This window comes from Amaranthus tricolor, chromosome 14 (genome assembly GCF_026212465.1).
Source record: "Amaranthus tricolor cultivar Red isolate AtriRed21 chromosome 14, ASM2621246v1, whole genome shotgun sequence".
Taxonomy (NCBI): domain Eukaryota; kingdom Viridiplantae; phylum Streptophyta; class Magnoliopsida; order Caryophyllales; family Amaranthaceae; genus Amaranthus; species Amaranthus tricolor.
This window is the reverse complement of record NC_080060.1, coordinates 5,683,705-5,709,472: the sequence shown is the minus strand read 5'-3', so window position 1 is coordinate 5,709,472 and position 25,768 is coordinate 5,683,705. Positions and strand designations below refer to the sequence as shown.

The 25,768-nt window shown below is 33.5% G+C and overlaps 3 protein-coding genes across 3 annotated transcripts; 1 reads left to right on the top strand and 2 right to left on the bottom strand.

Annotated features, from left to right (window-relative positions):
- Nucleotides 1-475: 475 nt before the first annotated feature.
- On the bottom strand, nucleotides 476-3,880 carry LOC130799976 (nucleolar protein 56-like). Its single transcript, XM_057663288.1, has 8 exons — nucleotides 3,578-3,880; nucleotides 2,765-2,970; nucleotides 2,533-2,690; nucleotides 2,253-2,440; nucleotides 1,913-2,165; nucleotides 1,598-1,746; nucleotides 1,372-1,506; nucleotides 476-1,128 (listed from the first exon to the last, which is right to left on the bottom strand). Exons 1-8 carry the CDS (start codon nucleotides 3,780-3,782, stop codon nucleotides 752-754), a joined length of 1,671 nt encoding a protein of 556 aa, XP_057519271.1. The 5' UTR covers nucleotides 3,783-3,880; the 3' UTR covers nucleotides 476-751.
- Nucleotides 3,881-7,997: 4,117 nt separating this feature from the next.
- On the top strand, nucleotides 7,998-18,887 carry LOC130799975 (transcription factor GTE10-like). Its single transcript, XM_057663287.1, has 11 exons — nucleotides 7,998-8,320; nucleotides 8,509-10,068; nucleotides 10,143-10,191; nucleotides 10,299-10,454; nucleotides 14,904-14,974; nucleotides 15,341-15,410; nucleotides 15,668-15,748; nucleotides 15,832-15,947; nucleotides 16,025-16,091; nucleotides 16,197-16,327; nucleotides 17,915-18,887. The coding sequence occupies exons 2-11, from the start codon at nucleotides 8,731-8,733 to the stop codon at nucleotides 18,188-18,190; spliced, it is 2,355 nt and encodes a 784-aa protein (XP_057519270.1). The 5' UTR covers nucleotides 7,998-8,320; nucleotides 8,509-8,730; the 3' UTR covers nucleotides 18,191-18,887.
- Nucleotides 18,888-20,683: 1,796 nt separating this feature from the next.
- On the bottom strand, nucleotides 20,684-25,688 carry LOC130799973 (adenylate kinase 4-like). The gene is made up of 6 exons (XM_057663286.1): nucleotides 25,514-25,688; nucleotides 23,621-23,766; nucleotides 23,387-23,506; nucleotides 22,920-23,087; nucleotides 22,484-22,573; nucleotides 20,684-21,006 (listed from the first exon to the last, which is right to left on the bottom strand). Exons 1-6 carry the CDS (start codon nucleotides 25,614-25,616, stop codon nucleotides 20,905-20,907), a joined length of 729 nt encoding a protein of 242 aa, XP_057519269.1. The 5' UTR covers nucleotides 25,617-25,688; the 3' UTR covers nucleotides 20,684-20,904.
- Between the last annotated feature and the right edge of the window lie 80 nt (nucleotides 25,689-25,768).

The following is a 25,768-nucleotide window of genomic DNA, read 5'->3' as shown; positions in this document are numbered from 1 at the left end:
CTATGCTAACGGACGTAAACCCAATGGTATATGGTGAATTAGAAAAATTCGTGTGGTATATGGTGAATTTCGAAGAAACTCAGTGGTATATCATGAAATATCCATTTAATTAATATATATAACTAAAAGTATAAAATATATATATATATATATATATATATATATATATATATATATATATATATATATATAAAATTTACTGTATAAAATTAATTTTATCCTTACAAACAAATGCCCTAGTGCGCCCTATTAGCAAAATCCTAATGGTTTTACTTAAACAAACCATTAAAAACCGCTCAAACCACTACATCATATACGATCCAAATTTAAATGTAATCAAAGTCAGCAACTCGGTATCCTGTGCAAGACAGATTCAAAGAGAGTATGATAGTTTGCAAATTATAACTGTGCCCCAAATAGAATGGACAAGGAGAAGGAGAAATGGGCATTCGAAATATCCCCAAATGTAATAGAGTGGTCACAAAATTCATTTAACTAAAAATTGCTGAAAAGAATTCACAGCTGAAACAGTTTATAGAAACTTGGCCTATGGCAGTACTATTAATCCATATCTTGTTTTGTGTCTAAATCATAAACTACACTACATAATAAAAACAAACATAAGATGGAAACCTAAAATAGAATAAAACCATGAATATAAGAAACTTAACACAGCTGCAAACTTGACATAAAGCAGCAAATCAAAATTTGGCAAACACAGGCCACAACAGAATTTGGATCTTAATTCACTTCATTCTTTTGATTTCTTCTTCTTCTTCTTCTTTCCCTCGCTAACGGCTGATATATCCTCGTCTTCGTCTTTGCTCTTTTTCTTCTTTTTGATAGTTCCATCTTCCTTTGCACCTTTTTCTACATCAGCTTGTTCTTGTTCTAATCTGCGCTTCTCTTTCTTCTTTTTCTTCTCGGACTTGGCATCGATGGGTTCTTCTACTGTTTCTTGCTCTTGTTCGGCTTCTTGATGTTTCTTCTTTTCTTTCTTTTTCTTCTTCTCGAATTTCACGTCTTCTGATGCGTTGCCGTTTGTGGCAGAAACATCATCCTTGGATTTCTTTTTCTTGCTCTTTTTCACTGCAGAATCCGGCTGATTATCTACGTCCATTTCATCATCTAATAAAACATTCAAAGTAAGTAGTTTGAACAGAAAGATATTGATTGTAATACCGTATGAATGACATCAAAACGGTTGATAGATTATGTTAGACATAGTCATCAACCGCAGGAGACATCCTCTACATGGTTGTTGATCGTTTATGCAAGAGTAGAGAGTCTATAGTCAAGACATAATCATCAACCTCAGGAGTCTCCGATAATGTATTTGAAATCAAACAACAAACAAAACTACGGTCTCACCTATTTTTTGGGCAACTTCGATTGCGTCTTTCATGACATCAATATTTTTGCGAGGTGCAACTCCCTTGTCATAGAAGTCAAGGCGCTCCTCTACTTGTTCACGTAGCTTCTCACCAAAAACAGTAGAACCCTTTTCTGTGACAAAGAAACAAAAGATAAACCATTTGTTCATTCTAAAAATCGAATGAAAACCTACAAGGAAGCAACATATTGAGCAAGAACAAACCTGAAAAACAGTCAATACGAGAGGCAATGGAGCACTTGTTTGCAAGGTAGCGTGCCATACGACCTTTGTTCTTGGAAGATGCCCGGCCAATAAAAGATGAATGGAATATCAAACCATACTTTGGGGTGTTTCCTCGTGTTTTCAAGGCCCTGAGAACATAGGTGTTAAACGAGACAATCATTTCTTCTACGAAATGTCTTTCTCTTCAAGCCAATCAACGTATGAAATAATTACTACACAATTGCAATCAGTTTCTTTGAAAAAACTTCCTCACTAAACTAGAGTGAAAAACTACAAAAAAGCATCATATATTACCTAAAGAGTGCTTTCTCAGCGCCCAGGATTTGGAGTGTAGAAGATGGGCACTTTGCCAGATTTGTCAGACTGCCAGCATGAGAAATTAGTCTGGCTCCGACAATCTCACCAATTAAAGAGGTCAAGTTTGGTGCAATGTCATTCATTTTTGTAACCAAGTAATCATAAAGCTTCTTCCTATATTCAGCAAGATCCATAACTCTTTGAGCAAACATCTTAACATTAATCAAGTCAACTGGGGACAAATCTTGGCCTGGAAAATATAGTGTAACATGGGTAAACTGTGCTTAAAAAAATCATTTTGTGATTCACAAAGTAAAATAAACTGCGAGAAAGGTACCCATAGATGCTTTAGCAGCTTCAACAATCTCCTTTGCTTTATCTTCATCACCAACAACTTCAGTCAAGTCAGGAATTTTCTCCTCCGACAACTCCGACTTGTTCTCAATGAATTTTGCAAGTTTGGCATAGAGATAGTTATCATTTACAATCTTAACTAGCTCAGGGAAGTGCCATGAATACCACTCCCTGCATTTAAGAAAAAGGAGTGTTGACTAAATGTTCATGAAATAAACTTTAACTAATCCCAACACAAGAAAAAAGAAGAAAAAGAGTGTAACCTGACTCTCATCGAAAATGAGTTTATGTCTTTGTCGAGAGTGTCAAGGATAAATATTGCTTGTATGACCATGTTGTCGACTCGATTAACATTGAATTTCACTTTCGCCCTGCTGTAGCTGTGTCCTAGACCCAATTGAGCTTTCTCCAAATCCCCAGGCTATATGGAAAATGTAAAATGAAAACCAGCAAAAGAGAGAATAATATAATGAAGGAGAATACAAAAATCACAACCTTAAGATCCTTGATGAACCTCTCAAAATGAAAGCGCACACCACGAAGAAGTTCCTGAATAAATTCATTACTTCTGCACACAATCTTAGTCCCTTCAGAAATACTAGCTCCAAGTTTAGGGTCTGCTACTCCAACAAAAAACTCTTTGGCCTTTGAATTTTGGAAACTAAGCTCCAAGAAGTTTCTCAATTCATCAGTCATGATACCTGTACATATGCATATACAGTACAACAATTTCATTATCATAAGTTTCCTCCACAACAAAACAAGTTAATCAATATCAAACACTTATTACATAATATTAGTCAGAGAAAAAATGCTTCCCGTATTTTGGAACATCTATCGGTACAAGCTCAGTATTAACCATTTAGCATAGCATTTTAACCAAGTATAGAGTTGAAAACTCAAAATATGATCATTGAATCACCTATAAACACATAAACGAGGACAGACAAAAATACACAATAATATAAAGCCCTAATTATTTTTAAAAAAATTTTGAAATTTGAGGCCTAAATACGAGCAATCAAACTAAAGAAAAAGGTATCTAGACTAATATAGAAGTATATTAATTTAGCCGCCATGTGCGGTCTAAAACCTTGCAAATAAAGCATCGATTAAAAACCTAATCATAAAATCAACATGAACTTCTAGAAGATAGCGAACCGAATCAAAATTAATACAGAAACAATAATTCATAGTATTTTCTAATGACATGCAAACTCAACAATTTGTCTGTAGACAGGGAAATACAATCAAATAAACAAAATTAAAAAAAATGAAAAAAGAAACGAAAAAGGAAGAGAAATAGACCTTCAGAAACAGCATTGCATTGATTAAGAGCATCAAGAGCAGACTCAAAGGGTTGAAAAGCAGCAAGCTTTACAACTTTACCGAAACGTTCAATGTCAGTAATGGAGTTACGAACAGCTTCAGTATTTTGCCCAATTTCATCAATTCCTTCAGCGTTAAACAGACCATAACCAGATGAGGATTCGAATAGCAAGTACGTCCTCATCCTTCTCTCTCTTACTATCCCACGGCAGCCAACAATGGAGGTGGGAAAATGGGGATGATTTAGGGTTTAGGGTTTCTGGGAACAATATAATGAAGCGAAGAGCAAAATACTGTTTCCGATAATGGGCTCTATATAAGGGCTGAAATTAATTGATGGGCTGTTTTCCAAACACGATACGGGCTTACTACACTTTTTACAATTTTCGAAAAAAAGAAGAAAAAAAAGACAGTTTTTATTACTAATGTCGTTTCACGAGACTGTTTAATATGAACTGATTTAATTATTAATTTCTGAAAATTGAAAGAAAAAAAATATTTTTATTTAAGTAACTGTTATGTAAGTTTAACTTTGAGCTTTTTGTATGGGTCCGTCTCACGGTGAGATGGTCTCATACAAGACTTGCTAAAAAAATATTTATATTAATAATCTACAGCTGTTCTTGGCATAGATGGCCTCAGAATGAAATCGTCAATTTGGAACGTTCCAATTCTCACTTGTAACAACCTGGGCATTTTTTCATTTTCTGGACATTTTTCAATTTTGATCTTAAAGGTATTAATTTTCAAAATTGATACCTTTAAGTTCAAAATTTATAAATGGCCAGAAAATTAAAATGTTGTTACACGCGCAAATTAGGTCGACCCAAATTAACGGTCTCATCTAAGTTTTTGTGAATAATCTAACCTTTCACCAATCCAACATGAATAATTTTTCCTTTGAGTTAATCCAACATTTTATACTACCTCCTATTCAACCCATTAGTTCGATTTAGTTTTCACACTTGCTGAGGCAACATTTTAGTACTTAATATTTTTAATTGTTCTTAAATAAAACTTAAAAAAAGTTGATATTAATAATCCTTGTATTGAGACGAATCAAACAAGATCCCACGTGACTATCTTTTAACTTATAGATTAAGAATATAATACAAATTAAGAGTAATAAGTGAATAGTGACAAAAAATAAGTATGACTAATGGGTAGAATAGGAGGGAGTAGCAATTAGCTCTCAATTAACCCTTTTACTTGTAAACCTGTTATAACAAGTTACTCCCTCCCTCCGTTCTTTTTTGATCTTTCACTTTGGATTTTTCACACATATTAAGGAAGATAAAATCTTTGGGTTGTACTGGTTATTATTTTAATTAAATAGTAGTGTGAAGTAATGATTGTATTGGAAGTATGAGGTTGTAGTGGGTATTATTTTAATTAAATAGTAGGTAGTGTGAAGTAATGATTGTATTGAAAGTATGAGAGATAAAATAATTATAAATAAAATAAAAGGGATACATTAAAAGAAAATGAGGGTTTTAAGGGGTAAAAGTGGGATAAAATCTTTCTAAAAATAGAAAGTATTCTAAAGTGGAAGAACTTTTGAAACTATCCGTTATGGTCATGTGGAAGATAAAAAAAACGGAATAATTGATTTTAAAATAAAGAAAAAAAAAAGAAAAGAAAGAAAACCTGATTTCCCAACCCTTCTCCTTCCAACACCTCAATCTAGCCGCCTTCACCACCACTAGCCACCCACTTCTCCTCCCTTGGGATTGACGACCTTCTACAGCCCTTCCCTCCTCACACCGCAAGACCCCTTTCCTATCCCTACTAATTTTCTAAACCCTCCACTTCGTCATTATTGTCAATGGCTGATCTTCACTTATATCTATTTTTTAAGCCTAAAAATTCAACGTCATTAATTATTTGTAAATTTATAAGGATCACATGAAGGAAATAATGGAAAAGAGACCCGAGATGATTCGAAAATTTGAAAAAAAAAACTTATTTTAAAAACTCTCGAAATAAGTTGCGAGAAATTTTAATTTTCAAAATAAACGTTTTCATGCCAAATGTGAGGTCATGTATTTATTCGTTGTTACTAATAACGAACAAAATGAATATAAAGTTATAACGTTTGAAATAACAAAAACATAACATTAGTTAGTTCGTTATCAACAACGAACAACATGTGATTTTTCTTTTTTTGTCTTTTCAAATGTTATAATATTGTCTTCTTTTTGTTCGCTATTAGTAAAAGTATATAATACCAATTTGTTTAGCGCAAATTTCATAATAACGTGATATTTATAATTATATTCAATAGCATAGTAATTTTTTTATTTAAAGTGAAGTACTAAATTAGGTGAATTTTAAAGTCATTAGCTTATTGATTTAGTTATAAAATGAACGAAAATAAAGTTGGAAGATTGGATATTTTTATTTATATTATTCTTTTTAGAGGTTTTCATTTATATAACTAATTTCAATAAAAGTGAACTTATGCATTTAATTGAATAAAATACATATTTTTTTAATACAAATATATGAAATTCAACTTTCAATATTCATATTTATTAAAATTCAAAATAAATGTAAATTATATTGAATTGTTTACATTTATCCAAAAAAAATTCAAATTAAATATTCATTAAAAAATTTTGAGAAACAAAAATCTAGTTTGGCATGGCACGAAGCATGCACGACGCGATAAAATGTGTTGATTGGTCAAGACGTGTTCTACAGTGATTTTTTGGTTAGCTAAGCAAAACATAAACTCATGCACAACGCGATAAAATAGGTTGATTAGTCGAGATGTGTCATACAGTGAATTTTTAGTTACCTAAGCAAATGTTGGGATGAATTATCCACATCGATAAATTGAAAATGGTATGCACGCTTAGTTACCTAAGGAGATATATACCATCCCAAAACCATATGGTAATAGGAAGAAGGTCTCTAATAGCTTATAAAGCGTGCATACCATTTTTAATTTATCGATGTGGGATAACTCATCGCAACAGGCAACAGCAAAGCATGAGCTTTTTGTCAATATAACCTTTCTTACGTTCAGATCGCTTGACATTTTTGGCATATTACTAGTCAAAACATAACATTTACCGTGCTAGTGCATAGCACTAAACCTAGTATATCAACTTTTTACATGGTAGAAATTCTTGATTATCTGGGCATTATATTTAAGGAACACAAATTCTCAAATTTGTATTATTTCATATTTTCTTTATTTATTTATTTATTCACATGAAAAAAAATAGATTCCAATTTTTCAATAGTTAATAATAATTGTATTCCATTTATAATAACTGTGACTAGAGTATGAAAATAGATTAAAAAAATCATATCATATAATATATTATTATAAAAAGACTGTAAAATAACATTATAGTACTAATTTGCCATATGAAATAATTCTTATCAAAGTTAACATTAACTTATTTCTTAGTATATGAGCAGTACATCACAATAAGATATGTTCTTTTAAATTTTTTTGGAATATTATCTTTTTTAAATTAAAATCCACATAAATTTCTAATTAAAGTTTCTTAGAACATATATTTTTTTTATGTTGTAGTATTTGCTAATTAATAAAATTTCTTTATTAAAATTTTAATTCTAAAATATTTCACTAGAAAACAAAAAAAAAATTATTTTGAGAATGACAAATAATCATTATGATTTATGATAACATTAGAAGATTACTCATATTCGCCTTAAAAAGTATGAAAACTTTAATTAATGATTATATTAACAAGTTTTTTCATTTGAAGCACTATATTTTCTAAAATCCTCTATCAATTTTATAAGAAATATTATATAATTTTATACTGCTAACATATATTATATCTCTATTTAAAATTTATATTTATATGTACTTTTATACTAATAACTTCGTGTATTGCACTAGTATATATATATATATATATATATATATATATATATATATATATATATATATATATATATATATATATATATATAATATCCTTATTAGAAGAATTTGCAACCAATAAGACCGTCAACACATGAAAACATGAAAATGAATTATCTTACAAAATCAATAGTCGTCCTCATTATTATCGTATCCAGTGTATCCCGCCTATAGAAAATTATGGCCAGGGTTTGAAGAGGAAAGAACGGCAACAACTCATATCTATAAAGGAGATCGCGACCAAAGAATTCCCCGTCTCGAGAAAGAATAAGATAAATTTCTGCAATTGATGAGACCGAGTGCGGCTGAAGTTAACTCTACAAGCCTGTATCTCATAGTCATCACACACAAACATGACCTTTAAAAATAAGATAAATATAAATAGAATGCATATGGATAAAATAAAAAAAAAAAAAACAATTAAAAATAAAAATAAAAACAATATAGTAAAAAAAAACTCAACTCCATTTTTACCTAAGTCTCCCATCATCTCGAGTCGACTTACTTATGGTTAAACAAAAAAATTTCCCTCCTTATTAAAATCATGAAGTTGCGACCTCCGCCGAGCGTTTCCTCCCTTTCTCTATTTTCATTCTGATTTGTGTGCGCTGCTCTTCGTCTTCTTTCTCCTCCTCGTTTGATCTGGTGTTCTTTACCATTTTCTGCCCTAATTCTCTCTTCATCCTCACTCATTTTCCTTTTAATTTTGTTTTTGTTCTTGTTACTGTTCTGGTTCTCGTTGTTGATTATTGTTATCGGGTTCGTTTACTTTCGCATTCTTTGATCAAATTGATGTTCTTCGTTTCATGCAAAAGGTAACAATTTTTCTTTGTTTTTCTAGTTTTTCTTTCAATTTCACCTCAAAAACACTTTAAAACTCTTTAATTCGTGACCTTTTATTTTCCCCTTTGCTATTTTGATATTAATTATTTGTCAGCTATGTTGGGTTATTGATAATTTTTGATGGTTATTGTCGAATTGAACTCGTCAATTTGATTTTCAGGTTTCGTTCCTTTTCCCTGTTTTGATGGTTTGTTGATCGATAATTACACTTCTCCATAACAGACGAGACGCTGCATTTCATTTTATCATAAACCCTAATTGACGAAAGAATTGAAATTTGTGTTTTTTCTTGTTGGGTTGCAACTTAATTGGGGGTTTCTAAGTCAGGATTTTACTCATTTGGAGGCGTCGTTGAGATGTGCTAATACTTGGGGTTTCTTCTATGGCACCGGTTGTTCCAACAGCTTACACTGGACAAAAGGAATCCAAGAATTTTTCTCACAAAATGATAGGAAAATCTAGAAGTTTTTCCATGGGAAATCATAGGGGTCTTGTTTCTGATTATCGTCATGCTGTTGAACTAACTGCGGAATCTGAGGGGTTTGGGAGCTCAGGACGTGTTGACACTGAGATGACTATCTCTGAGGATTCTTGTTCTCCCAAGAGGAAATGTATCAGTTTAAATGGGGATAACCATGATCAGTTTGGGTTTCCAATGCAAGTTCATTCATTTTCTAAGATGTCCAGGTCGGAAAGGAAGGATTTAATGATTAGGTTAAAGAGGGAGCTTGAAGATGTACAGCTTTTACAGAGGAAAGTCTTGTCGTTTAGCACGAGTGCTGTTGTTTTATCACCAGCAAGTGATATTCGTAGTTGCAGTGATGGGCAGAAGAGGCCTCCACTTGAGAATACTCCAAGACCACCACCTGTACATCCTGTGAAAGGGAAGAAACAGCCTCCTGGGTCTGCAGGGCGTAATGGGGCTCGTATGAATAAGAAATTGCCTGGGCAGATCGATACTAAGAAGCAAGTTGCTTCGGTTAATGCTTCAAACCCAATGCTGATGAAACGATGTGAAACCCTCTTGAATTGGTTGATGGAACATCAGTATTCTTGGGTTTTTAATGAACCAGTTGATGTTGTCAAGTTGAATATTCCTGATTATTTTACTGTAATCAAGCATCCCATGGATTTGAGTACTGTAAAAAGCAAGTTAAGTAGAGGGGAATACACTAGTCCATTGGGATTTGCTGCAGATGTCAGGCTTACCTTTTCAAATGCAATGACATACAATCCCCCTGGAAATGATGTTCATTTTATGGCTCAAACTTTAAGTAAACATTTTGAACAGAGGTGGAAAGTGATTCAGAAGAAAATGTCAACAAGTACAGATTTTCAAGTATTGCCTTCACCGGTGCAACCTCCTGTACGAAACGAACCGGTGACAGTCGCCAATCATATTCCTCCTTCCAAGAAAAAGAAGGTTGCCCCTGTTGTGGGACATACAGTGAAGTCAGAACCTATTAAGAGGGTAATGACAGACAGTGAGAAGCATAAACTGAGCACTGAATTGGAGGCTTTGCTTAGTGAATTGCCAGACTGTATAATCGAGTTTTTGAAAGAAAGCAGTTCTGGTGCTGGGGAAAATGGTGAGGAGGAAATTGAAATTGATATTTTTACTCTTGGTGATGATGTCTTATTTAAGCTTAGAAAGTTGTTAGATGACTTCTTGTTGGAGAAAAAGAAGAACCAAACAAAGGCCGAGCCATGTGAAATGGAGGTTTGTTTTTGACTTGTGAACATTTGAGTATTGATATTTTTATGGCTTCTTACATGATTTTATATTAATTACAGCTAAACAATGAGTCGGGGTTTAGCAATTCATCAATTCAAGCTGCAAAAGGTTGTTCTTCATCCATGTAGAAGGATAGATCACTCCTATAGAAGGGATCCATCCATATAACTGTCTAACTTCCTATTTTGGTGTTGTTTGGATGATGTACTTATCAGGCAATGATGCAGTTGATGAAGATGTAGATATTGGGGGTAATGACCATCCCATTTCAAGTTTCCCTCCAGTAGAGATAGATAAGGATACAGTCAATAAAAGCAATAGAGGTGGTAGTCCTAGCAGTTCCAGCAGTGACTCCGGCTCATCATCTAGTGGTTGGTCCTTTATTCAAAATTTCAGCACCCGTTTCATTTAATAGGCAGTTCATATTATGTTATTGGTAATGCATGAAAGTACAATTCTATCAATTATCAAGTTTCTACATTTCCTTACCTACACTTTTCTACTCTAGTATATCAAAGAAGTGGTCATATAAAATTTTGCTTGTTAGTGCATTGTATTCATCAGATGGGATAACTATACTCTCTGACAGATTATTTTGTATTGCTATATTGATATATCTGCTTTTTATTCATCTTGATCCAGCATCGTTGACTTTGAACAACATGTATCTACATTTTAATTTTTCCTCTGTTTTTTAAACCTGGAACTGGACTAGGTATGAAGCAATTAAGGCGCCAAGGTAGGCCAGCCCACATCATTTTCAATGCCACTTTTTAGAATAATGACTATATTTTGAAATCTTTCACCTAGTTTTCTGGTTTTAGATGTAATTGAGAGGGGAAATGTTATTAAGGGGCCAAGGCAGGCCATGGCCATCTTGATTTTTAAAGGCTAGTATTAGAACAATGTGTTGTGCAAACATTCTGTATTCTCTTTTTTTCTCTATTGTTGCCTCTCCTTCAAGGACTTCAACAATAAAATAGATTTGATTAAAAGTTTAAGACATGAGATGTAACATGTAAGTAGTGCTTGTTTTGGTAATGGATTGTTTTTGTTATAATAGCTAATGCAACTGTTTTGTATTGGTTGTGTTTGAATGTTGTAAAATGATATGATATATTTAGAATCTGAAGTTGTAATGTGCTGATATGTAACAACTGATATATTCCCTGGCACCAACCTCAACTAACTCTTAGTCTGGGATCTTTTTTGTTACACATCATTTTTACGTGTCTTCAATATGTAATCTCGGAAGAGGACTAATTTAGGTTACTTTTGAAACTCCTTTTAGGTTCAAAGCTTTTTTATTATAATACGTTGTAAATTTTAATGTAGTGAGACTTCCTTTTTCAATGTGTTTGAATGGAACTCTTCTGAAAATTTAATGATGCTTGTTGCTTGCTCTATTTAATTTGCATTTTATTTCTTTTTGGCATTCTTTTTCTTCGTTCATTCTTGTAAGCGAACATCTAGATTCTAGAATAAGAAGTTTTTGTTGGGTGGCCACACACTCTGCAATGTTAGCAACTAACAAATCATGTAAAAATGTAAAATCTAAAATGAACTCTCCTTCTGCATTCCTAGTTTAGCCAAAACCTCCATGACTACTTTTGTAGCCACTCCGACTTATCCCTATGTGCCCATTTAAATCTCTCAAATATACTTCTTAGTTGATGGTATGCTTTGCACCATATGACCTAGTTCCTCCCAAGATTTCTTTTGATTAGTGAATCAAATTTAAATTGACGCGAGGGTGTTCCTTACTTAGCCTATCGTTGTACTTAATAAAACTCGAATGTGGTGATAACTATGTACGGGAATCTTTAAGTCATTGCCTATAATCACTGCGCCACATCACCTCAATGTTGTGTCATATGAACGTGAATTTTATTCTTCACCTCTAGGTGTAGTGCTAAATATGCAAAGGTTATTAGGTCATCGCCCAAAAGAGAACATGGTGTCAAATAAGCAAAGATTACTAGGTTTTAGGAATAATAGACCAAAGAAAAGAATTAGATGCAAGCTAATAGTTGGATATTGGAGTTCTCTCGTGTAAGCATTTGTAGTTGATTGAGGTTATGAAAAACATAAGATTTAACAATTCTTGTGTTTAGGAGACAAACTAGATTAGTAAAAAGTTGGATAGCAAAAGATATGCAAATTTGACATTTAAGACAAGATATGAAGAGAAACGAAGTTGGTATCATGATGGATGAATGGTGCCATTGATCTGAATAAGTGTGTAGAATAAAGGATAGAATTATGACAGGGAAGTTTGTTTTGTGGAAATATCACTAGTATGTATAAACCTTCACTGGGAGCAAAGCTCTTAAAGAAAATTTTTGGAAGGAGCTAGATACTTCAATGATTTGATGCGAAGAATCTCGAAATTGTTTATTGACGGTGATTTCAATGGTCATCTTGGTAGCCACAAAGTGGATTTCAAAGTGGTCATGGAGGCTTTAAATATGCTATAAGAACTATGGAAAGAAGAAGAGGCTGTTTTGGATTTTGCACAAGCTTATGTTTGAAGTTCTTAACACTATAGAAAGTGTAAAAACCATTTTGTGACCTATAGAAGTAGAGCACATACCACGCAAGTCAATTACTTCTTGACTAAAACAAATGATTGAAGAAGCTACCTCAACTGTAAGGTATATTAGGTGAATGTTTAGTCATTCAGATGCTTGTCAAATTAGCACAAGCATAAAATACAAGGATACAGAATCAAATATTGACATCTAAGAGTTTTTCCTGAATGACTAACATTAGTATAGTTTAAGTTATGTATAAGGAAGCACAAGTCAATGTTAGGACATGTGGAGGAGTAACTTTAAAATTTTCAATCATAATTGGTCTACATATCAAGGTTTTGCTTTGAATGCATACTTATTGTTGACATGTCTAGATGTGATAACTAGACATATATAGGGAGATGTTCATGATGCATGTTGTTCTCGCATAACATCATACTAGTAGACAAACCTAGAGATGTGTAAATGTAATGCTAAGCTAGAGATGTGTAAATGTGATGCTAAGCTAGAGATGTGGAGTAGACGTTGGTTTAAAGCAACTCAAAGTAAGATGTAATCTTTGTAATGTTGTTATGATACGAAGGATCATAGTAAAGGGTTATAAATTATGTTCGAGTAAATGTGTTTCAAGTACCTTGGCTCAATTTGCACAATCACTATGTTAAGCATATTGCCAAATCTCATTTTGTAAAGATGCATTTTAAAATTGACTTAAATTCCTTTAGTAATTCATCATAACACCTCATTTGTAAAAAGGATGCTCGATGAAAGAGGACCATATGAACAAGATGGTTATGGTAGTAGAGATGGTATGTTGGGATGTAGAGTACTCTTTAAGTTTTAGGGCCTTTTAGTGGAAGGTTGGAGTTGCAATATTACAACAATATTCCATCTGATGTAGTGATAGTTTTTGTGGGTGAATGTGCTTAGGACTATTGGGAAGTAAGATAAATTCAACAACTTAAATTATATTTGAATTTTTTTTGTTTTTTTTTGACAAAAAAAGATACATAATTCTTCCATGTTCCGGAATTGCCATTGCTTATAATTACAATAAGAACAAATGGTGGGGTATTAAGAGATATAAATTAATGTTTACATTTTTCTCATTAATTTGATCGGAAATGAATGTTCCAGTTTTTGCTTATGTTGTTTTTCCAAGTACAAAGTCCATCTTTTTTCCTACTATGAATCTATGATCGAGTATTTATAGTCAGAGTTAGCTTTAACTTAAGTAATACTACATGAGAGAATGCGTGACATCATTAAATATCATATAATGATAATATGTTTGATCGCTCCCTAAGATATTCATACTTATCTTTTTGGTGAAAATTGTAAATTCTATTGGCTAATTGGGATTTTCTGCTAAAGTGGGTGATTTTTCTAATCTGGTTGTTCACATCATTTTGGTATGGATTTATAAAGCTACAGTAAAACTTCATTTTTGTAAGGCCTGGTTTTTATCACTTTAAAACAACAATATTTAGTAAAAATTCAGTAATGTAAAGAAGAAAAACAACAGGAATTTATAAAATAAGTTCACTAGTTAAGGAAATTAAGTTCAGTTCTGTTAGTAAGTTTATTTCAGCAAATTTTTACTAAAGAGAACATACCTAAGTGGGGAGTTTGTGACATCTAATGGCCCACACGGGATCCTTTTGAGGTTATGTCAATGTGGTCTATAAGAGATTCAGCCTCTCAAATACGAAAGCTCTTCAGTTTTAATCGGAGAATTGGGTTATTTCTCGCATACTTATTATGTTTTTTATGAACAAACCACTGAACCAGGTTCAATTTTTTTAAAAAGCCTCATTGCCCCCAAAAGAAAATTGAAAGGGTGGGAGTATATACATGAATCACAGTACTATCATGATTATCCTTTGCACAAGCTTGCTTGGGATCTGATATATTAATTATCACCATCAGTTCATTACCAATAATGCAAAGTGGCTTCCACCCTAGGTGGAGTTTGCCACCAAGGGTCACTTACAAGGTGATAACACTTACAAAGGGATTGTTTCCGATTGACCCTTGGTAGCAAACATCACGTGCAACTTCAAATATAAGAAGTGCACTTGATATATTTACGGTGCAAGGTATATTTGCAGTTGCTATTATATTTTCATTCTGTTGATCTTTCTTGTTTTGAGCAATTTCGTTCTTGTTTGCTCAAGGTGTCTTAACATAGAAACCTCACCCACCTCTGCGCCACATTAGCCTTTTGGGTTTATATTGTTTGTTGTACTTACCCATGTTAACGCCTTTGCTTCTTTTTCTTTTCAGATTCAGAGTCTGGCAGTTCTAGTAGTGAATCTGAAGGTGCAAGAGCTTTGCCTCCAGCAAACAAGTTGCAGGTAAAATTCATTTTAATTGGTGGAAACATAACATTGAAAGTGAAGTATGCTGTTAGCAGATGATTTTTTTCTATCAAGGGTCAATTTGAAACAATTTTATTGTTTTAACAAAGGATGGCTTCACGTACAATTGACCCCTCCAAACTTCGCATAAGTGGGAGCCAGTTAATGGCGTTGGGGGTAATGGAATGCTAGTATGCTTTATTTTTTTAAGGGACTCCTTGTCCTTAAACTTGTATCTTTAACAAGTGAAGTATGTTTGTTTCACAAAGCGAACATTCATACAAAACAACAAAATATATTTGTAGAATGATAATGCTTCAGTTCATGCTTTTCTGTACTCATAGTTATTTTTGTCATTGATAGTCAACTTTGGATGGCAAACCAAACGTGGACCAGGTACATAATGACCTTGGCCAGGAAGTTGGCAGAAATAGTGAGTTACTTCAATTATTGCATTTTCAGAACTTTTATCATGTACTAGCTTCCTATTTTGTTAGTTAGTTGTTTCTTTCATAAGGGTCTCTCTATCTAGGGAGAAATGTCGCCACTAAAAATACAGAGAAAATACAAGTTTATGAATTAAATGGTACTATCAGCAGTTGGTCTTTATGCTTTAGTTAGTTCTTCAGATTCATGTCTTTGTCATGTTTATTTTTTGTCTTATTCTGAAGTCATGATGCTATGTGGCAGCGTCTCGAAGTAGCTTGAGCCAAGTTGATCAAAGTTCTCTGACTAAGCCTCTATTAATTGAGGTGGATGGCCATAAAGATGGTAAGCATGAAAATAAATCATGATAAGAAGAGTGTGCTGTTAGTTTGGGTTGCTGTCTTACCCCTTGAGCTGTAACGTTTTAGGGGAGAGTGCTCCATCTGAGAAGCAAGTCTCCCCAGATAAGCTATACCGTGCTGCTTTATTGCGGAGCCGATTTGCTGATACAATTCTCAAAGCTCAGGAAAAGACTCTTGAAAAGGTGCAGTGAATGCTTTGCCTCGGCTCTTTTCATAGTTCAACCTCATGTGGTCAAATTTAATATGCTACTTTGTCCAGGTTGAAACACGAGATCCAGAAAAATTAAGGCTGGAAAGGGAAGAGCTTGAGAGAAGGCAACGAGAAGGTTTTATTTTCATGAAATTTATGTCTAAATGTTTAGGTCTAGCTATGCTGTGCTTATTAGACAGTTGTGCATATGATGTGTAACTCTTTTATTCCTTTCAATCAGAAAAGGCTAGACTACAAGCAGAAGCCAAGGCTGCAGAAGAGGCACAAAGGAAAGCTGCAGCTGAAGCTGCCGCTGAAGCCAAAAGGAAAAGGGAGTTGGAGAGGGAGGCTGCACGTCTTGCACTGCAGCAGGTAAAATGAGCACATAGTATTTTTTTCTATGTCTTATGCAACCAACACGTTAGTGATGAATATGCAGGTTCAAGCCTATTAGATGCTTCATGCTCATTCCTTTCCTCTGGCATATTCTTCCTCTAGATGTGTCACTTTAACTTTGCATGCAAAACAAGCAGAGAAAGTTCTTTAAAATACCCTTGATATTAGTAGGCTAATTGGGTTATGTTAGTTGAGGGGTATTTTATTGTAATAAGGGTAAGGATGTCGTTTAATGGGGTTAAGCCAAAATTATATATGCCTTAACATTTGAGAACTTTCCCAGTTCCCAACAAGGAAAGTAAAGTATATGAACTTTGGGAGTATGAGTATCTAATTGTAATGCCCTTGTGTTAGATTTGGTAAAGACTTTTCTGGGTGTTTTCTATTAGGTCAAATTTTGGTCTCTCTGGTGTGGATTTAAGAAATTAAATTCATTAGGGTCTTTGCGTCCTACATCAATCTTTTTGAAGTATTTCCAGAAGTTGCTTGTCTTTTACCTTATTTCCTGCAGTTAAGTGTCAAAAATTGGCTCATTTGAACACTAGGAGTAGCTACGAGCTGAGCTGAGCTAAGCCAGACTTTATCATGGCTAGACTTGGTTTTAGTCTATGTTACATGAACTCAGGTACTGATGTTGGATACTGGTACGTGTCCAAGTGTCAGATACGTCTAAATATTCAATTTTACGCCTAAAAGGAATTGTCTAAGTGACATATCAATATCCGACATCAAGGATCGGACACGGGTACGTGAAGCAAAATGAAGAGTCCGGGTAACATAGGTTTCAGTATATTTTACTGATTTCAAACACAAACTTGAACTCAAACCAAACTCAAACTTGCATTGAGCTCAAAAATACTAACTGAACTTGGCTTGATAAAAATACTTCGAGTTAGAGTTGAATTTAAGCTTCGCTCGATGAAGTTGTTCCTACAATAAAAGCAAACATTTGGCTTAGGCAAATCGTGTTTGGAAAATCTTTTATGTCTTTTAATTGAGAATTTAAGCCTTACCTAGAGGATGTGTGATAATCTAATAAAATATGTAAAGTTGTCTTCATTTGAAATGGTCATGGCCTTACAAGCCAATTGCTAAGTTTGAGTTTTTCTTGTTTTATATTCAACTTGGCTCATCAACAGACAAACTGAGCTCAAACCATACTTTGACCTAATTAATTCCAGACTGTTCACGTACAACTTGTTTGTGTCCACTGTCTACGTCTATTGAAAACCGAATTGCGAATAATTTGACGAGAGCTGACTCGAAAATCTGATTGTCCCTATAATATTGCACTATAATCCCAGTATTTTCCATTTGACTGATCAGACCCAACCCGCTATAAATACATATAATTTCATAATCTGGTAACTTGAGAAAATTTAAGTGCAGCTGTTAAAAGCCTGCTAGACTCGAACCCGAAAAATTATATTGTTTTGCCTGAACTCGAGAAGAAAATACTTTACGTGCATTATAGCATGACAAGTGTGAAAAAAGCATAAAAAATAATGGAAGTTTTGATCGAACATTTTGGTTGAATAACTTGATCAATTTTCGATCATACAGATGGAGAAAACAGTTGATATTAACGAGAATTGTCGGTTCATGGCGGATCTTGAGCTGCTCAGTAGCACTCCTGCTGATAATCTGACGACTTTTACTACAAGCCCAAATAACTCTCAAAATGGCGGTATGGGTAGTTTCAGATTTCGAGGAAACAGCAATCCCTTGGAACAACTTGGTTTATACATGAAAAACGACGATGAAGACGAAGACGAAGTTGAGGCCCCACATAATCCTCCAGATTCTGCACCGGATGTCGAGGAGGGAGAAATTGATTGATCAAACTCTAGTATTTTCCCGATGTGCAAATATAGTTTAAGGTAATGAAGAACTACTTTCCTAGAGTATGTCTCGCCGCATCATGTACGACTAATCCACTTACATGGTTATGCCTGCTGGCTATGCTGGGACCTGGTTCGTCCAGTCGTACATCTCCGCTTTGAACCTCTTTGCAACTACTCAAAACGGAGTGGAGTTTCGCTTGGCAAGTAAAGTGCCCTTGATGTTATCGGTCGAGCTTCGGGTTCGTTTTTTCGTTTTTGGTCTAAGCAATGCTGTGGGTGAAGTTAGCCGATTAATCCGGCTTTTTTTTTTGCTCTTTTTTATTTTTTCCTGTAAAAAAAAAACAGATTCATTTGTAACTTGAACCATGGCACTGCTCCAGAATCAAGGGGTTGCGTTATTATAACATCAGGGACTTTATTCTTGGAACCTTTTAATCTTGTTTCTTTTCAAGTTTCCGGCTATTGTTTTCCTGAGTACTTTTTGATGGGTCTGAATTTGGGTCTGGATCTGAAATCTTTTTTATTTTTCTATTAATGGTACGAGTATATTAGAGGCGGTTTTTCTATAAAACTTATGACGTCTACAATGACAACTACAATAATATATATTAAAAGTTAGTTAATTATATATTTTTTGAATGAAGAAAATTATATTTGTGCATATTTAAGGGTGACTATTATTTTTTGAATGAAGAAAATTATATTTGTGCATATTCAAGGGTGACTATATTTGTGGTTTCAATTTGATTTTTATGACATATTTGATGACATTACATCTCATATAAAGATTGAGATTAGTGTTGAGTGTTATAGTAGTGTTTTGACATGCAAACTTGTAGTACATAGATTATGCAATGAGAAACGAGTTTTTTCTGTTGGAAATTAAATACTAAAAAAGATTTTGGGTTTAATTTTTATTTGGTCCTCTTCTTTAAAAATATTTTGTAGATTTGTAACTTAATCTTTATAATCTTGAACTACTGTATTAAAAAAAGACATAAATTTTTGTATGAGACGGTTTCACCGTAAATGTGTGCGCTTTATAATTAGATGAGAGTAATTTCATTAAAATACGATCTCTTAAGAGTAAATAAAGATAAAAGTTTAAAATGCCGTTAAATAATTGAGAAAAATTATAATTAGATGAGAGTCATTAGAAGAGGAACTAACTATCGGTTAATTATTTAGGACTATATAAAATAATTTTAGGGATTGCGTAAATATTTTAAATCAAACTAATCTCCTTTTCGTGGAGCAATTAGATAATCATCTCAAGATAAGCTTACCCTTGTATCACTATTTCTATGGCACTTTCCTTTTGAAGATGAACTTTTTAGTTTCAAATCTTATTTTGGGAATTTTAATTGATAATGCGTTTTTATTTTTTTTTTAATTTTCAGCTTAACAAAGGAATAGTAATTTAAAAATTTCTAATCAATACTTTCATTTGTAAATCACCACAAAAAGATAAAAAGAATAATATTAAAATAAACAAAATCAAAAAAAAAAAATTAAAATAACACAATATCACTACCTACCAAATAAGGATTTCATAAATAACTGTTATTTACTAAGATCTTATCATTGCAATCAATCCGCAAGGAGAACTCGAAGCCCATACACAAGCATTTGCATATAATTTCCCATATGAAAGCAGAAGCAGTATTAAGAATGTAGAGTACAAATTTACATAGTATTGGACCCAAATTCAGCCCAAAATCGATAAACTCCTTAAAGATTTGATTATGCAATTAAATGAATTAAACGGAGTTGTAGAATCCTTACATAGCCTAAAATAGAAAATTTGAATAAAAAAAGTCAAAATTCAAGCTTTGGGTAAATCTTAATTCCAAAATAAACGTCATTGTCTCCAAAATTAAGTTTGGTATATACTCGTTAACAACATCGAACCAAGGCAGCAGCTAAAATTAAGTCAAGTGTTTGTTCTCTGTTACTAACAGCGAACAAAAGCAGACTTGGTCAAAGCAGGTCAAAACAACTGTTCGCTGTTAGTAACAGAAAACAAAAGTTTGACCTGCTTTGACCAGGTCTGCTTTTGTCGCTGTAACAAAGACTTGACTATTTTTTAACTTGCTTCCTAAGTTCGCTGTTACTAACAGCGAACACATGCCGAACCTAGCTTATGAACCATGAACGCTTATTTTGGGATTAATGTTTGCCCAAAACTTGAATCTTGACTATTTTTATTCAAATCGCTTATTTTTCAAATTTTCGCCTAAAATAGTACAAGACACATTAACTTGCAAGTGAAGCATTTTAGTCCTTTTTCCCAAAGTGAAATTATTATAAATATTTTTTTTTCATCATCACTTCTGTAATTAAGAATATTTTTTCAAAATAATACCTAAATAAACCTAAATTCTTACTTTACTGTCGATAAATTTTAATTCTGACTATACTACTGCTCTATTTCTTTGAAATTGCTATTAATAGTGATATTTTTCCTCACAATATATTACTACCAGTAGAAAAACCAAATAACCCTTTTTTTTCAAAAGCCGAAGACAATGCCAGCAATTTTCTCAATTGTAGTATAAAATTTATTCACTAAAACAAAGAAAACGGCTAGAATTATCGATGGTACTTTTCTTAACAATGCATTATTTTGGGAAAATAAACTTTAAATCATAGACAAAATTGTAAGTGTGCAATCAAAATCTTGAAAACATTCCAATGTCTAAAATAAAATTAGGAAGACAATGTCTTCTGAACTTGTTCACTGACTTCTTTTGGTGGTTTCTCTGCTTGGATATTCGTCACGGCATTTTTCTTGGCATAGTAATCGATAACCTGTTAAACAAAAAAACACATCCAATATCAATCAATTTGCGGACGCTTGTGAAGTTGAGTTGTCGGAACATATTCAGCAATGTGATGATGAAACGATTGCAATATTGGTCACTTCGGTGTACTTTCAAAGAATAGAACGAATCAGTGTTGAACCATTTGATATAACGTATTGATTTATAACCCTAACGGCCCGTTTGGTTGTTAGTACTATATGGTGGTAATGAAAATGATTTACGGCGTAAATTTTCATGAAATCTACCATGTTATTCCAATGGTGATGAAACCTTGATCATAAAAAAACTTTTTTATTCACAAATTTTCATTACTACCTGATACCACATCTCTAAATAGTAATGCATTAGAATGAATTTTGTGAAGAAAATGAGATGATTGGGATAAAACAAGCATGACTATTAAACTTGAAGAAATTTTTCTATCAAAATTACACTAACTTCTATGAGAAACATAAATAAAGGTTGGTGAGTAAGAGTTGGTGGGAGTCTAGGACCAAAAGGTGATGTGGGACATAATCGAAAAAGGGACTTGACAAATAAGAATAGATAATTATAGAGACAAACAAAAAGGGACGAATAAAAACAGAAATAGGGAAAAAAAAGGGATGGAGATTAGCTCACACTGGTTTAGTGTGGAATTGTCTCAACTCTCAACAATGTATCTAGGTGTTGTATTTTGCTATTTTATGAAATGCTTCTATCCTTTTGGTTTAAATGAAGCTTTGAAGTGTCCTAGTGACATGATATGAATACTGGAACTAATATAAAGAGTTTGAGTTTCATATCCAAATAGCCCCTAATCTAGCCTAGTCACCACCTCTCGACGTACGTCTATGCTATAGGAACCCTCTTGCCTCTTCTCACCTAGTCGCCTCCTCTCGCCCTACGTGTATGTTATAAGAACCCTCTTGCCACCTTATGCACCAATGTACTAGAGAGTAGGTTCATCGCTAGCTAGCAAAGTGAATCCTCTCACTCTATGTTGCCACAGTCGTAAAACATAACCTCAACCACAAGGTCCACAATCATGCACAAGATAGCAAGGTTCTAGTTTTTGTGACTAAAGCTTGAATCAACTTTTTACATTTACGCGTAAATTTAGGAACTGCATTTTATTAAGTCATTGATTTCAAAAAGTAGTTTACTTTCATGTTTAAAAATATCGTTGCACATGTAAAATATCCAAGTGCATAATCCCTATTGCCATGAAAATTTGTTTTTTAAGTCTCATTTTTCATACATTCTTATATCACCATGCCTACAAAGATATTATAAAAAGATTATCGGAACAAGTACTACATGCACACTTAAGGCACCTCGATTTTCTAATTGAAGATAAACCTATCAGTTAATAGTTTGATATTAAATATTACCAGAAATCATGTAAAGGAACCTAAGCTTCATATATATTTTTTTCTTTTTCAGCAAAAGCGGAAAATGATGAGAAAAAGACAGGCACATACTGGTTCAGTCTGTCGATGGAAAGCTTCTAGTCGAGACTTCAGAACAGCTGCTGTATCATCCTTGCGCTGAATCAGAGGTTCACCCGTAACCTTAAACAATCACAAAAAAAAGAGTATGATCAAAAAAAGAAACATATCTCTTGAAAGTGAACAAACAATTACAGCCTAAACAATTTGTGGAAGGTTTATCATGGACAACATTGAGTCATTTCATGCAGACAACGTGAAAAATCACAAGGCAAGCAAACAATTAAAAAACAAATGGCTTAAGATAAGTAGATAACTTATACATGAACTTCAAATAGTAGAAGTTACACATGCCAAAAAATGTACAAAAGTAATGATCTTCCGTTTCATCATATGAACCAATAAGCATTGAAAATACAAGAAAGTGTCTAATTCTAACAGTTAAAAAGCTAATATCATCAATTCTTACATCATCTACTCCAGGAACTTTTGGAGGTGCAAATTTGGTGTGGTATGTCCGACCACTAGAAGGATGAATCCAACGACCAGTAATTCTCTCCTCCAAAATGGCATCATCAATAGCAAAGTTCAACACTTTATCAATCTTAGTACCTCGAGTTTCAAGCATCTCATCAAGCTGCATCAGCACAAAGAGGAGTGTAATTAACTTTCCCTTTTTCTGAGTCACACACGTAGCTGCAAGATAGTAAGACATGATCCACGCAGCCAAAAAATTAGGCAAATGTTATATACAACCTTAAGGGCCGCATGTAAGAAGTTAAAATTGGAAATAATGAAAATTAACCGAGCACTAATAACACCGACTTACACTGATTTTTTCATAAATCCTTAAATTAATACAATATTAGGAATGCAAGATTAAAGCCATAAGGGTTGTATATACAGAATTTAGAACCCAAAAATAACAGGATTTACTTTTTGCGCTTGGATCACTGTCCTTGGGAATCCATCAAGAATAAAACCTTTCTGGCATGAAGGTTTCTTTAGGGCTTCATCAATGATCCCAACAACCAAGTCATCAGAAACAAGTTCACCCTGAATATTTTAAAACATGATATTAGTCCATTTTTTTGGCTTTTTTCCCAATAAACATAACAAATTAGCTACAAGTTAAAATTATCAATACAATGCACATCCTCAACATTTTACCTTGTCCATTGCTTCTTTAGCCTTGATCCCAAGAGGAGTTTTTGCAGCCACTGCAGCCCTCAACATGTCGCCTGTAGCTAGATGGCACAAGCAATACTCATCCTTAATAAGTGGTGACTGAGTACCCTTACCTGAGCCAGGGGGTCCTGGAAATCGATAAATAATGATGGTCTTAAAGATTATTTAAAATTAAAAAAGTAAATCAAGCAACTATTTTAGATAATTTTACATAATACCCAAAATTGACTGAATTTAGTGGGTGATCCATGCGATCAATGAATTTCATTTCAAATATTGAGTTAAACCATTAAAGGAGGTGAATATGTAGTGAGCATTAATGAAGAATTGGATGTTGAAATCAGCCAAACAAAAAAATTACTGGAAAGCATGATTGTTAGCAAGAGAAGGACAATTCGGCTATGGTTAATGGTGTGCTAATGTGGACTTCATGGTAGATTACGTTGACTGTTCATTTAAAAAATGACGATCTTTCATTGAGGAATAAATATTTAGCAATCAATAATCACAATTTTCTTGTGAATTGGGCTACAGAGTATTATGTCATAATGATGAAGAAGACTAAGTATTATCAATGATGATTTGGTTTCAGTTGAGATCGGAAGGGATGCAAAGCTTAAAGCTGCAGAGAAAAGTGTTAGAATTGAGAAGTGGGTGGGAGTTTGCATGTAATAGTTGAGATTTGAGACTTAGAAGCAATAAGGTGTGCTCCTATCCTCCATGATTCCTTTGTCAGAATATGGATCAAATGTTCTCCACCATAAGAACCGAATATAATAATAGAATACTATAACGGAATCACAAGCTGGAAAATTGACTATAACATTCTTGCTTGTTCATTGCAGAGATTTATTTCAGGTTTTCTAGACTCCCTGAAGTATGAAAAGTACAATACTGTTATGTGAACAGATAAATTTTTGTCGAACCGAACATTATTAACTTCTATATCAAGGTATTGTTGAGTATTTTGATATTCTCGAAACCCAAATATAGATCAACAACAACAATGTCATAGCCGGAATCCCAAAAGATTGTATTCGTTACATGAATCGTCCACATGGTTCTCTTTCTCCATTAATTTTTGTTTTCTACCATCCTAGCCTCTAAATCTAAACTTTTCCTGTCATTTTCCATTGTTACCGTGCAAGTTTATCACAGCGTCAAAAACATCTGATCCGAAAGAGGGGTGAATGATGTCATTCATATTCAAGCAATGGTCTCTCTTTGCATCCTGAACATTTATGAGTGGCATGTTTCTAGTTTGTGTATGGAAACACCCCAATAGTAGGAATCCATATCTCTAGTTTCCCCAATTGGGATTTGGGATTCAATAATTTTGGCTCTGGGAACTCTGAAGACTAAAGAGTTCCTAAAGCATTAGCATTAGAATTCTGCAAATGCTACAATTAGAACAAATAAAGAATCTCGCTCCAATCCTATACATCTTGTCGACCCTTCTTCTCACCCATGATTCTAGTTACCTCAAAACTCGAGGCACATACAACAAAATACTTTTCTACAAATTTATGGAAAATATTCCCTGAAATAATCTTCCAACAATATTATTTGTTTCTAACAAATTTCCCAGAAAAAATAAAAAGATAATTTCTATTAGCTAAAAAACGAGGCTCTAAAGTTTCAATAAATCTTACAGAAAACACTGCCCATAATAATTCACACGATTGCAGTACATTCACAAATTCAAATTTCAGAGTAGTTCATATTCCACAGCAAAACCACGTCAACAAATTTAATACAGAAAAACCATTAAGAAATAGAAGGATTAATTAAAGGCTTAACAGAAGAAAAGTAAAGCAGATAAATCTGAAATTAAGATAGAAAGATGGAAAGATAAAGAAGAAACTGGGAAAATACCAACAAGAATGAGGCGTTTATCGGGCTTGGAAGAGCATTTCATGCGGCGAAGAAGCTCGGTCATGAGATCAATGGAGGGAACATCTTCCAAATTGGCCGCCATTTCTGAGTCTCTATGAGTTGGTTTTCTTCTGGTGGCCGATATCGACAAAAGTTGTGTTGGGGTTTGGTTGGTCTTGGTAAGGTTTAGATAGAGCAGTTTATGATTCGATATTCACCCGATCTTGTTAATCGAACCTGATTCAGCCTGAATGA

Excerpts from the sequence above, each read along its gene's own strand:
- LOC130799973 (XM_057663286.1), bottom strand. The coding sequence starts at position 25,616 with ATGGCGGCCAATTTGGAAGATGTTCCCTCCATTGATCTCATGACCGAG. Across the intron at positions 23,767-25,513 it reads TAAACGCCTCATTCTTGTTG|GACCCCCTGGCTCAGGTAAG; the intron begins GTATTTTCCCAG and ends ATCGATTTCCAG. Across the intron at positions 23,507-23,620 it reads CTAAAGAAGCAATGGACAAG|GGTGAACTTGTTTCTGATGA; the intron begins GTAAAATGTTGA and ends TAAAATATTCAG.
- LOC130799975 (XM_057663287.1), top strand. The coding sequence starts at position 8,731 with ATGGCACCGGTTGTTCCAACAGCTTACACTGGACAAAAGGAATCCAAG. Across the intron at positions 10,455-14,903 it reads CTCCGGCTCATCATCTAGTG|ATTCAGAGTCTGGCAGTTCT; the intron begins GTTGGTCCTTTA and ends TTTTCTTTTCAG. Across the intron at positions 14,975-15,340 it reads CTCCAGCAAACAAGTTGCAG|TCAACTTTGGATGGCAAACC; the intron begins GTAAAATTCATT and ends TGTCATTGATAG.
- LOC130799976 (XM_057663288.1), bottom strand. The coding sequence starts at position 3,782 with ATGAGGACGTACTTGCTATTCGAATCCTCATCTGGTTATGGTCTGTTT. Across the intron at positions 2,971-3,577 it reads ATGCAATGCTGTTTCTGAAG|GTATCATGACTGATGAATTG; the intron begins GTCTATTTCTCT and ends GCATATGTACAG. Across the intron at positions 2,441-2,532 it reads TCATTTTCGATGAGAGTCAG|GGAGTGGTATTCATGGCACT; the intron begins GTTACACTCTTT and ends TCTTAAATGCAG.